Source organism: Rattus rattus, chromosome 3 (genome assembly GCF_011064425.1).
Source record: "Rattus rattus isolate New Zealand chromosome 3, Rrattus_CSIRO_v1, whole genome shotgun sequence".
Lineage (NCBI taxonomy): Eukaryota > Metazoa > Chordata > Mammalia > Rodentia > Muridae > Rattus > Rattus rattus.
Window position 1 is genome coordinate 116,613,430 of NC_046156.1, and position 13,132 is coordinate 116,626,561.

General features: G+C 43.6%; 1 protein-coding gene across 2 annotated transcripts in view; it reads left to right on the forward strand.

Annotated features, from left to right (window-relative positions):
- Positions 1 to 11: 11 nt before the first annotated feature.
- The window catches only part of Nudt6 (nudix hydrolase 6), a 15,556-nt gene continuing 2,435 nt past the window's right edge, over positions 12 to 13,132 (forward strand). For both annotated transcript variants that reach the window (XM_032898485.1, XM_032898484.1), the window contains exons 1-4: positions 12 to 270; positions 3,556 to 3,759; positions 8,174 to 8,229; positions 10,801 to 10,855. In XM_032898485.1, the coding sequence (XP_032754376.1) occupies positions 42 to 270; positions 3,556 to 3,759; positions 8,174 to 8,229; positions 10,801 to 10,855 (544 nt within the window). In that variant the 5' untranslated portion in view covers positions 12 to 41. The remainder of the gene's footprint in view (positions 271 to 3,555; positions 3,760 to 8,173; positions 8,230 to 10,800; positions 10,856 to 13,132) is intronic.

Here is a 13,132-nt window from a genome sequence, read left to right on the forward strand (position 1 = left end):
GAACTGGGAGGAGTCGAGCCTCTGAAAGGCAAGGTGCAACAATGTGGTGGGCGAGCAGAACGCGATGGTTGTTCTCGGCTGTGCTCGACGCGGTCGGAGTCGGACTCCGGGCTAGGCGGCGCACTGCCTCGAGCGGCCTGGAGATCACGGGCTCCTGCGGGGGCGAGCTACAAGGCGAGCTGGACAGATTTGGGGGCATCTCGGTGCACTTGTCGCGGCACCGCACCCTGCACGGGCTGGATGCCGCCGCCTTCCGGAGGCTCTTGCAGGGCAAGTGCGGGTCTCGGGCCCCGGAAACCAGGGCGGAGCGTGTGGGCTCTGAGGTGAAAGCTGAAATGACACACAGCGGTCCTCTAGCTGTGACCTGGAAGTGCCCTCAGCCATGTCCGGGTCCAAATCCTGGCTATTCACCCTGGATATTCGCCCTTGAGAGTGACGCGGGGTTCGCAGCGCCTAGCACGGTGTCAGCCACTCGTTTAACTCTTAGTAAACACTGACAACCTCACTGTGTCCTACCTTGCAGCCTTAGTTTTGCTGGTGCTTAGATTCTGCCATACGCTTTGCCAGGCAAAACCGTCTCCTAATCCGGACGGGTAGGAAGGCAAGTCAAGAACAGTGCTTGTTTCTACCCACAGATCTTTGCAGTTTTCATTAGCAATATATCTCTGGCTTTGAACGGTGAGCCCAGTTATCTGAAAGGAAACTTGAGTGAAGGAGCCCTCACTTTGGGATAAGTGTCTGATTTGTTTAGAGCAGTCTGTTTTTCAAACTGAAGGCGTAGCATGGAAATTTAATAATGGAAAAGAACCAGGAATCCACAAATGATCTTTATTCTGTGAATAAACATGGCAAGTTAGCTTCTCTAATGCTGTTTATGCTTCAAACCAATCTACTTCACATCACCTCTCCTGCTTATAAGACTTCAACAACATCGCCAGTAGGAGACTCGAATCTATCTATTCATCCTCTGACATGTACACACATATGGATGAGCACAGGTATTTGTTGAACATAGGGTTTCCCAGTGGCCGATGATAATCTGAGCACCAATCCAGAAAGTATATTGGGTCTAGAAGCATGTCCAGGGTTCAAGTCCAAGACTGGCACGACTCTATTAGGCATTCATTAATCAAATGACAACTGGAAAGACTTCTTAGGTGAATAATGCTAGCCAGCTCTAGATACTGGATAACTGTGATCAAAGACACCCTGAATGAAACCTCTTTCATAAAACATTTCACTGTTATTATCAAGTACTACACATTGTTTTAAGAATCTAACAAGTAAGGAATATATTTCATCCTACTAACTGGAAAGTACGTGTTCATCCCTGTTGAAAGGTGACGGTGCCAAGGCCCACAGACAATGGATACCTTCCTCTGGCTCTGCTCTGTGCTTTCTTCACACTGCTCTAGGAGCTTCCAATAGTTTTGTTGTGGTGGAATCAAACCAAACTAGTTGGCAGTCCCTGGAAAGAGGAGCTAATCTGAGAAGAAAGCCTAATTTAGATGTCTGTCTCTCCAAGGAGATTAAATATTTGCAATGAGTTAGTAGTGGCTGTTAAAGCACATTTGCACATGAAGGTCGCTATTTCTTTACTACTGTTTTGTTACACAACTCAGATATTAGGCTTAGAGTACACTTAGCCCTACATAGAATGCTTTCTTGGCCGAGGGGTCTCAATATAGGTAAATGTTATAGATAGCTCAAGCTGGCTACAAACCCATGACCCTCCTGCCTTGCTTCCAGGATTACAGAGAGAATTACCATGCCTGGAGTCACATAATTTGCTGTGCTTAGTGAAATAGCCCTGCTTCTGGTGGGAGATTGACAAATTCAATAGGAATAGAAAGCTAGTTAGTAGATGCCATCTGGTGATGCGTGGTATGCTGTAGTAAGTCACACCGACATCGTATGGTCTTAAGCTCACATCATAGTCGCACATGAGCAATGGTCAGGAGAGACTGTTGAAGAGGCTGGGCTTCTAGGAGCTCCTACTGTGGTGATGGGGAAGGGAATGGAAGGGAAGCCACATTGCTAAAGGAAAAAAAAAGAAAAGTTCCTAATAGAATCGGGGTCTAAGATTTCAAATACTGGTGTGAGGAATGGGCAGGCCTCTAGACAAAGCTAGTCTGGTCATTGGATTCAGTTTAGACACAGAACTGGCAGGCTGGCATAACAGCTGGAGAGGAAAAGTTAAAAGTGCGCCCAGAACTGGGTAACCTCATGTTTCAGTTGAAGTAGTGGCAACAGATGAATCCTCCAACACCCAACAGTCAAATAATGTGATTTTAGAAACCAGTGTTTTAACAATTGGAGGATTTCCTGGGAAGGAGCACACAAGACCACTCTACTGCATTATAGGAATGTCCTGTGGTTTTAATGCAGGCATTGGTTATGGGTGCATGCGCAGGTCAGAATTCTTGAAATGAACACTTAGGATTTGTGTATTTTGGTTTATGTACTAGGCCTCACATAAAACAGATTGATTTAGAAAAGGTGGGGTAAGAAGGGTCTGATCCCATAGCCATGGCGCATGTTGGATCAAATCAACTTTCTTAAGGACCAGCATCTTTACGAAGCAAGCTGACCTCCAAAAATGGAAAGCCCGTGGTCCTTAGCAGGGAGGAGCTACTCAAGCAAGGCTGAGGGGAGAAGAGTAGGGCAGATAGCTGGAAGTGGATAATGAGGCACTCAGGCACCATGGTAAAGGGGTAGTGTGAAGGATGAGGGAGTGATCTGAGAAGCTTTTCTAACTTCTCAGTCGTGAGCTGCAGTTCCCCACCCACAAATCAAACTTTTCACTCTTGGATATTAAGCATCTGAAACATCTCAGGTTCAAATAACTGTACACCTTCCCATCCCACTTTTACTACAGAGGAAAAAATAACGTAAAAAGTTCTAAAATAGAAAACCTATGTTTATATTCAGAATGGTTTTTATTATAAAATGTAAATAAATGTCTAGAATTTGGCGGGTTAACTTGTAGGAGACGTAAGGGAACCTCTGCTGCTGGGGAGTTCACGTTCTTTGAAGGAGTTTACTGATAGACTGTGTAACATATAATTATTATAAAAGGCATCATGTAAACTGTAGACATATTTATGCAAAAACCACAAAAAGTGTTCCTCTCTTCAGGCAGGTAATACAGAGTTCTGACTTGTATTTCTATTCTTTAACCACCTTGCAGTTTGTAAACCAAGGATAACATCAGAACTCTTACAGAAGAGGGTTTTTTTATGAAGATTAAAATTAAGGGCACTAAGAGACGTAGAGTGGGCTGAGCACTTGGCTCCGTGGCAGAGCACCCTGTAGCCTATGCAGCTCAGGAAAGAGGAGGAAAGCAGACAGCTGCCGGGAGTTGGTCTCCGTCCTCTCCACAGTGACTGAGCACCTGCTGTGCGCCGGGCCCGTATCTGGGTGGTTTGGTTATAAACACAAGCGCTGGGATATGGAGAATCTGAAACAACTGGGTACCAGCAGTGCAGAGAGGTGGGGACCGTCCGTCTGATGTAAAAGCTTTACAGCGTGTATCTTCCTCCCTCTGCATTCTAGCCGCCATTCAGCAGTGGCGAGCGGAAGGAAGAATAGCTGCATGGCTGCACATCCCCATCCTGCAGAGCCACTTCATCGCCCCTGCTGCCTCTCTGGGCTTTTGCTTCCACCACGCAGAGCCGCACTTGTCAACGCTGACTCTGTGGCTGGGAGAAGGACCCAGCAGACTCCCGGGGTATGCCACACACCAAGTAGGGGTTGCAGGTCAGTTTCCGACTCAGAACCAGGGGAACTACCCTTTTACAGGTTTGCCATGTCTCCTTGAAGCTGGTCTGCTAGTCTGTCAGTGAATGCTGGGCAGTGAGCCCTGGGGGACGGTTCACTGTGCACTGTGGTACTGTGCTTTTCAAAAAGGAAAGGGCACCTGCCCTGTGAATTACAGGCTGGCATAGAAAACAAGTGGAGAAGCAGGCTTCCCAGGGGCCACATTTAACATGCTCCACACAGATATTCAAGCTTCCATGCTCAGTAGTGGCACTGAATTGGGATAAAGAAATAAATTACACGCCTTAAAGCACATAAACAGGAAATTCTCCAGAAAGAGACTCCGTCTTTTGGGAGGGAGGGAGGGGTTATGGTGATTTGAGTATATTGCAATCAGACACATGCCATAGTAAACCTGGAGCACATTCAAGAAGGCAAGAATAAGTTTCAAAAGATAAAACTGAGAATATTCAAGTACTTCAAAGAGTAATCCTTGGACACAGCCATTAAGGGACATGGTGGCATTGGTCAAAGCTTGGTCATGTTCTGGCCGCAGCCAGTTGTGGTTCCAGCAGTCTTTTGTGATTGTTATTGTCAAGCATTCATGTTAAGAGCTTGCCCGTCATAATCTTCCAGCTTTATTTCCTTTTGTTAGGACTGACACAAGGAACCCCACTTCAAGTCTAATGACGTTCATGACTATTTCGGAATAAATATGTGCTAAATGTATAACGTTGTTCAGGAAAACTTTGAATCTAGGCAAGCTAGCCATATGGTTATTTGACTATTACTTCCTAAGACTTTACATGGTTAATGTGCCAAGATTGAACAGTGAAACTATGGTAGAGCCTTAAACAGTCAGCTTCAGAAACAGGAAAATTCTCATTGCTGAGGACTTCAAAATCTCCTGGAGGGCTTACTAAAATGAATGGCTATTCTATCCCCACAGTTCTGATTAGTAATGTCTCTGCCAGCTATTGCTACTGCTGTTCCCAGGAAACCCTTAGGTTTCTAAGCAGGGTAAAAAACTAAAATGGTAAGGAATCCTTAAATAAATAAAAGAACAATGCAGATTAATCATTACCTTAGTAACTTGGTTTTTTGTTTCCATATGATTTACATGTGGCTTTACGCTAGTCTGCATACCTAAAGTGTTGTAAGCAAGCTGGACGAGGATGTCCAGTAATATCTTTATCTGTAGCCTTCCTGCCCTGCAGCATATAGACATTCAGAAACTTTCTATGGGCTCTGCCTCAGAAGAGTACCCAATAATTTGGGGATGGCCTGATGCATCATTGGAAATTCATGCAAAACCATTGGTATGTGTCTGTGTGTGTTTGTCTGTGTGTGTATGTGCTTCTGTGTGTCTGTGGGTCTGTGTGTGTCTGTGTGTGTCTGTCTGCATTGTGTGTCTATGCATGTATGTGTCTGTGCATGTGTGTGTCTGTGTGTGTATAAGGTGGATGCCAGAGGACAACCTTGGGTGTCATTCCTCAGGTACCATCCACCTTGCTAGATAGCAGGCCCCAGGGATCTCCCACCTCCTAACACTGCTTCTACAGATGCATCTATGCACCTCACTGTACCCGACTTTTTATGTGGATGCTAGGGATCTGAACTCAGTTCCCCATGCTTGTCTGGGAAGCATTTTACTGACTTCAGAAAACCTCTCAAACCTACTGTCTAAGATAGGGACCTCCCCCATGTCAACTCCACCAGTCTATGACTCTTTATCCAGACTTTAACGGCACCCAATGCAACCCAAAGTTATATATCTACTTACTCTCCCCAACAATATGCAAAGACCATGAAGCCAGCCATTCCGTGTCTTGTTCACCATGTTTCCTCGGGCTAAAGGCAGAGCAAGGGCAAAGTAGAAACCAAGTATGCCATGGATAGATGGACTAATGGGTGTAAGAAGGATGGATTGGTGGGTGGGTGGGTGGGTGGATGGTTGAGTGGATGGGAGGATGATGGCATCTTCAAGTAGGGGACAGTAGCTATGTCTTGATGGAGCAGTGCTGTTTATGAGGGTGCCAATTTGTATAAAGCCCAGCTCTCCCTCTGATGGCTGTGTGAACGCAGTCACTTTTGTGACACTCATGTTACCATGTGACTGACCCCTGAGCTACTGCACAGGAGAGACACAGCGCCTTACTGCTTTTGGAACTTCTGTTTAATTCCAGTCCTGTGTTGCTTTAGCTTTATGCAGTGGCCAGCAGGGGTCGCTCCAATTGTGCTCAATATTTTTCACTCTGAGTTTATGCTGTTAGTGACTAGAGTAAGGAAAAGAGACATTGGATAATCACAAGTCTTCAAATCTAAAAATAGGGGTTTTGGCCTTCTGTCCCTTGGAAAGTCCAATTAGATTTACATCTTATGGGGCTTTCCTCGCTGGAGTTAATTCACTCACTGGTCTCCTTTCTGCCTCTAGAGGACCAAGTTCAGTGCTTCACTGTAGTTACTTTTAATGTTGGGATTTTTAAAATAGACTTTATTTATGAGAGAGAGAGAGAGAGAGAGAGAGAGAGAGAGAGAGAGAGAGAGACAGAGAGAGACAGAGAGACAGAGAGACAGAGAGACAGACAGAGACAGAGACAGAGAGACAGAGACAGAGAGACAGAGAGACAGAGACAGAGATGGGAGTGCAAGTACCCATAGAGACTAGGAAAGGACATCAGATTCTGAGAACTGGAGTTAAAAATTAGCTGTAAGCCATCTGAAGTAAGTTCTGGGAACTGAACTTGTGTCCCCTGCCAGAACAGTATAGGTTCTTAACCTTTGAGCATCTCTCCGGCCCCTCAGTTACAAACAAGCTCTCTTTTCACACGATTCCCCTCCAAATGTTTGTTTGTGGTTGTTTTTTCTGCTTTCTGTTCTGAATAACTTGGCTTTCATTTGCCTCCACTCCACACACTGCAGGCAGTTGTGTTGTGTTTACCACTGTATTCCCAGCACCTGGTAAAATACCTTATACATAATAGGAACTCAGCTAATACGTAAAGGATTTCTGTATGTTACATAGAAAGACTCAAAAGGAATATTAAAAAGAATGGATAAGTATATAGAAATTGCCTTCCCATAAGGATATGTTGAAGTTAGCCCATTTCAAGGATTCTAGTACAAATCATTAAAGTGTTATTTATGTTTTTGACCCAGGATTGCCAAACCAAAAATACAAAAAAAAAAAAAAAAAAAACAAAACAAAACAAACAAACAAAAAAAAAAAAAAAACAAGGAGCTGGAGAGATGGCTCAGCAGTTATGAACACCTGCTGCTCCCCCAGAGGACCAGAGTTTGATTCTTGGCACCACATGACTCACAACCCCCTGTAACTCCAGGCCCAGCTGACCTGCCACCCCCATGGCCAGAGGCACAGTATGCACATAGTACAGACATGTAGGCAAAACACCCATAATAAGATAAAGAAAAATCTAAAAAGAGGAAGGACAGTGGTTTGGGTCCTCACATCTAGCAGAGTCCACAGTGACAGAGTGTGCACGATGGATGAGTAAAGGAAAGTGCTGGATTGGAACTCCAGGCATACAAAATAAACAAAGCCTTCCAAATGTACATGTGTGCTCTCGGATAGATGCACACACAGTAAGGAAATGTAACTGGCTTCAGACAGGTCCCGAGGGGCATTGAGATAGTTGGGATCTGAACAGTCAGGAGGCAGAGACACGAAATCTGTGCCGTGCTTCAAGAAGTAAGAATTAGAACAAAAGTCCAGTGCATCTTCAGTGCTTTAAGCACTGCAATGTGAATGCTTGGGTCATGCTAGACCCCTAGTCCCCAGGGTGCTGGCATTAATAGGCGAGGCCTGTATAGGTGGCTAGGTCCTGTGGGCATTGGAGCCCTTACTACAGTGACCTAAGGGGCCCTCCCTCAGGCCCACGTGGGAGTGCTCTGAACAAGAAGTAGCTTCCGAGACATCTGTATGTTGGCACTTTGATCCTGGACTTCTTAGCTTCTCAACCTGTGAGAAAGAGAAGGTTCTAAGTTCTCAGTAGACTGTATCTTTCGAGAGCCAGACGGGCAGTAGCAAGCACTCTCAGCTGTGTAACCACCAAAGAAAATGTTACTAAAGGATAAAGTAAGACCTTCATCTGTGCCTCGAGATATAGACAGTCATGCAGGTGATTATTGTACAGATTTAACATGCATTCCATTGTTGGAAGGGAGGGAGGGAGGGAAGGAGGAGACAGACACACAGACAGACACACACAGAGAGAACTAGTCAATTGAGCAATGACCTCCTTGCCGAAGATGTATTTTACAGTCTTCATGGCTGAGGTATCTAAACCAGGCCTTCACATAAGGGGTTTCAGTGGGCGACCACCAGTTAGTATGGAGGAATTGAAGGTAAATGAAATTAATATTTTACAACTTTCTCCCCCTCCCCACCCAAAAGGTGCTGTATTTGATGTTAGCACCAGGAAAGTACTGGTTGTACAAGATCGAAATAAAGTAAGTTGTTTCTGCCTTATAGATTGCTTTCCAAAGTCTTCTCTCTAGAGAAACATAAAATGTAGACATGTCAATGTGGCTAAGGGAATCCAGAAAGGTACTTCAACCGTTATTTCTAAGCAGTTATGGAACACCTAGATCCTTATCTAAACAAAGTTGTCATAGAGACCTGACCCTGTCAGCGTGATCCTTGGTGTTGTGCCTGCTTCATGCTGTAGAGTGTTACAGACAGAAGTGTTTAACTGGGAAGACACATTATTGAGGTGGTGACTAAGACTCAGTCAGCATTGTTAGTGTTGCCAGGAGCTCTGCCCCCAGTTCAGAGAGGACAGATTGAAAACACGTTACCCCAGCAGTCGGCAGCACAGTCTTTGCACTGTCCTAAGAGACTCCAGAGATGCCTCAGAGGAAGTGACAATTCAAATTCAGTGTAGAAGAGTGAGTAGGAACCTACTAGATTAAGAAAGAGGAGGGAGGGGAAGGGAGGGGAGGGGAGAAGAGGGGAGGTGCTGGTGAGATGGCTCAGCACTCGAAGCACTGGCTACTCTAGCAGAGTACCCATGTCATAGCACCCATGTCAGGCAGCTCACAAGCACCTGCAACTCCAGCTTCTGGGAATCTGACGCCTTCTCCTGTATTCTGCAGGTGTTGTCATCCATGAGGAATGCACATACAGACACTCATTCATAGACATAAATAAAAATTAAAATGTAAAGGATAGAGCAATAAACCAAGAAATTAGAATTGGCTGGGTGGAGGCACAGGGCCGACCCAGTGGCTGCCATAGTGGACATAGTGATCATAGTGAGAGAAAACCGTCACTGTGATCAGGAGTGCTGGCTGGGGATCTGACCTGAGAGAGACTGTAACAGTACTAAAGGCTAGAAGAAGAGTCCTAGCGACTAAGAGAAGAGCCATTGTTAGAAATGTTTTCATGCTCGGCGTGGATGTCAAAGTGACGAACAGTGCTTTTTCTGCCTCTGTGGTGCTCCCCCTGAGCTAAATAGCCAACATTTATTTTTATACTTTCTGACCCTTCGTTAAATATTGCTGGACAAAATTAAACATTTCCTCAAAGTCATTTGTGAAACTTAAATTAAGGCCATATCTCTGACTGGAACAAAACTTTCTACCATAAACATAAACTACTCCCTGAAATATTATTTATTGTGCCCTAGGCTTTAATAAGTTTTCTATTCGGATTGGGACATAATATATACACTTGATACTAGCGACTAGAGAGTAGGGAATGTACAGACGTGGTAGGACACACGGTGAGGTGCCTGGGAGCCAGGTGTGAATTCAGGCTTGGCATGCAGATGGCAGCTGCAGGCAGGTTTCACTGTGATGACAGGAAGATGGTGCGTGGGACGGTTAATGTTGTAATACCAAGTTCTCCAGTGCCCTGTTACATCGTTCATTTTTTTATTACCAATAGAGTTTATGGTTGTTGTGTCCAATATCTTCTCCGTCTCCATAGAAACAAAGCTCCCAGAACCATTTTAAAGTGTAACCCAAAAGACAACACAACGCATCTCTGCAGACGAGGCAGAGTTCTACACTGGTAAAGTAAGGCATAGCATGCTCTATCGCTTGAACTCCAACCTGAGTGGACACAAAAGGATGGGAAGCCTCAGTCCCGTGCCCAGTAGTCGACGGTGTATGGGAAGCAGGAACCCCACCCTGACCTCCAAGCCCACAGCCGAGAGGTGATGCATGCTCTCGGAAGCTCGCTTCCAGGAAGCCAGAGGGTCACAACACACAGTGGAAGGTCCACAGTGGTTAGGAACGAGGAGTATGAAATCTGCTGGCTTATGAGGTCACTTCTCATCCTTGAGGTTTACAGTATGATGAACACGTACTTTATGCAGAATCCTACAAGGAGCCAATCATAACAGCTGTGAGAAAACTGTGCCCACTCATAATTATTTTAATCTAATCTTATTTCTTCCAAAGATCAGGTTTACCTCTTTAGCATCCTTTCACACTAGAAAGAAAGAGAAAAAGAAAACAACAGATGAAAAAATACAAAGAAATGATAGCCAAGAAACCAAAATAACTTTATTCACACTACCCATAAAAAGCAATTACATTTTACATAAAACGATAAACACACAGAAATCTTGAGTAATACATGTGATTAAAAACAAAATACAGTAAATACATGTCAAAATCTGGAGTAGCATACCTCAGCGGTTACATTTATTCTGCACTCTACTTACTCATAGCAGCATCTGTAAGATCCTATCTGTCGATAGTTAACTAGCAGCCAAGTTCTGTGAAGTACACAAGTGAATAGATATTTCCCTCCAAAGGTTCATTAATACAAGTTGTACACATTAACTAAATAACACCACTTCTATTTCCTGAAGAGTAAGAGGGAAAGACTCCATCAATCACCATCTCCCTCAGAAGAGAAACCATGAAGTAGTAAGAAGACTGGGGCTAGGGAATAGGATAAACATAAGGAGTTTTTACTTCCTCGACCAACTGAGTGGCCGAGGTAAGAGTGGGGAAAGAGAGTAAGTCATGACATGGATTGTTTTATTTTGTTTCTACTTTGCACTGCAGTTGAAAAACATGTGGAAGTTTCCAGGAGGCCTGTCAGAGCCTGGAGAAGATATTGGTATGTATTGATACACTTCCAGTAAACTTGAAAATGTTTAGAAAATTCATGTTTACTTCCCTGCTTTGGAGCAAAGAATAAGAATTTAAAGTTTCTAATTGGTTCACACTAAGTTAAAAAAAATTGAGACAGATGTCTTCAGAGCGGTACAAAGGTGGCACAGACTGTCTAGCACACTCACTTCGCCTGTATAGTTGATACCTATGGGGGAGCCTCTCTCCAGTACTGCTCTGATGTCATCTGAAAGGGGAAACTTGAGATATTAACTAGTAAAGTTCATGATAAAGATTTTTCAAATAAGGCTAAAATTACTAAATTTTGAATTCTTGACCATTTTATCACAGATTGGTGAATAGTAATTTTTAGATAAATTTTGAAGCACAATAAAATCAACTATAAGGGAATAGCGATATAATTCTCCTTTGAAAATTTTGCCAGCTGTTTACTATGAATGACCTAAGCATAATGAATTACCTATGAGAAAGTCTTGAGTGGAAAATACCATGCCTACCCTCCCTGTGAGTCAGCTTATAGGGAGCTAGGATGAGCTGTGCACTTAGTCACTAATCTGCAAAGCATAGAATCGTGTTGTTCCTTCAACCATTAGCTTAAATCCAACATCATCCTTATCTATAAATAATACACTAGATACCAATATTGTTTCTCAATGACCTTTCTTTAATATGCACATTCTTGTCTTTCCTTAACCAGCAACTGTATTACAGCAATCTCCTGTGTTTATGTATATTTGAGGATATGTTCATGAGATCTGATTTTTAAATGTTGTCCAGATCAAAATGCCCTGTATGTAATTACAAGTCCAGCTCCTAACAGCCCAAGAGTAACACTAATGACATCCAGACACGTAAAACAGACCTTGGTGTTAGGTTCTCACTGGCCTGTTTCCTTCGTTCTCTGGTGGGTGGTCTGTTGACAGTGGGTACTCTGAGGACCTGGGCATGGTGGCACATGCCTGCTTATCACAGCACGAAGGAGGCTGAGGCAGAAGGTGGTGTATCAAGACCCTGTGCTACTTAGACCATGCATGTGAAAAATACCTGTATTTTGTAGGGGTGTCAAATACTGGGAGTGAGGGCCATTTTTTCCCATAAAGCCACCTTCTTCATCGTCTCCATCTCTCAATACCCCATTACCTATGTGGTATTGAGAGTACACAAATGAGGTAACTCAAGTCTAGTCTTCTTCCGCTCCACACTGGGGGCAGCCATCTGCAGCCCTGCATGCCTTTCCCTCCTGAGGCATGCCTTTTCAAATGAATTAAGGTGAGATTTCTTTCCCCCTTTGAGCTGTAGTAGATCCTAAGAATTTCAGACAGACTTAGATATAAACAGAGGGAAACTATTTTCAAGTTAAATATGTATAAATTCAGGTTTAAGTATAATTCCAGAACCTTTCCTTTAAGCCTAGATAATTTTAAATGTACTACTAGTTTTCTTTTAAAGCATCTGTGGTTATCAAAAACCCGTCTGAACTAAAACCAAAAGCAGAAGCTGACACTCACCATTTTCTTAGATGTGCCCTTCTCCAGCCTGTTTCTATAGCACAGTTTGACAACACAGTACAAAGTAAACATGCTCTGATTGCCTAGAGCATATGGAGATTATACTCTTGAGACCTTCATTTAGGACGACATGAAATGCAATCTTGGAATGTTGCCACCCTGAACAGTTCAACATTTATTGGCAGTTAACTAGGCTGTTTGACAATACTAGTAAATACTTACTAGTTAATTTGGAAACTCATCTGTTTGGACTCTTTCATTCTCTGGTAATGCTAGGTAGACGAAACATTGATATACAGAGTGTTTTTAGGAAATTAAGTTGGGAGAATGCAAAACAAATTGAAGTCCTCAAGACTTGAGTCTAAATGTGTCTGTATGGTTCAAAGGAACAAAAGGTCTTCCTAAAATATGTCATTGCCATGGGTGAAAACCATGTCCTGTTTCAGCCAACCAGAAATGTTCACCAGGACTAGAGGGAGCTCAAGGAAACCCACGCGTTGAAGGTTTCCCGTTGCTCTCTTCCTTCCCAAGCCATCCCGTCATCACAGAACAGAAAAGCCTCAGAACATCTTTGCTCTTCACCAGTGCAGTCTGACTCAGACATATCTCTTCGTCAGCAAAACTGAGCTAGATTCTCTATACACAGTATTATTATTTCAGCTGAGTGTAAAGTCTACTAAAACAATTCTAAAGGAACATCTTGATAAACTTAAATGCATGTTGACACCGAGGGAGAGAGTTCCATTTTGAGGTGG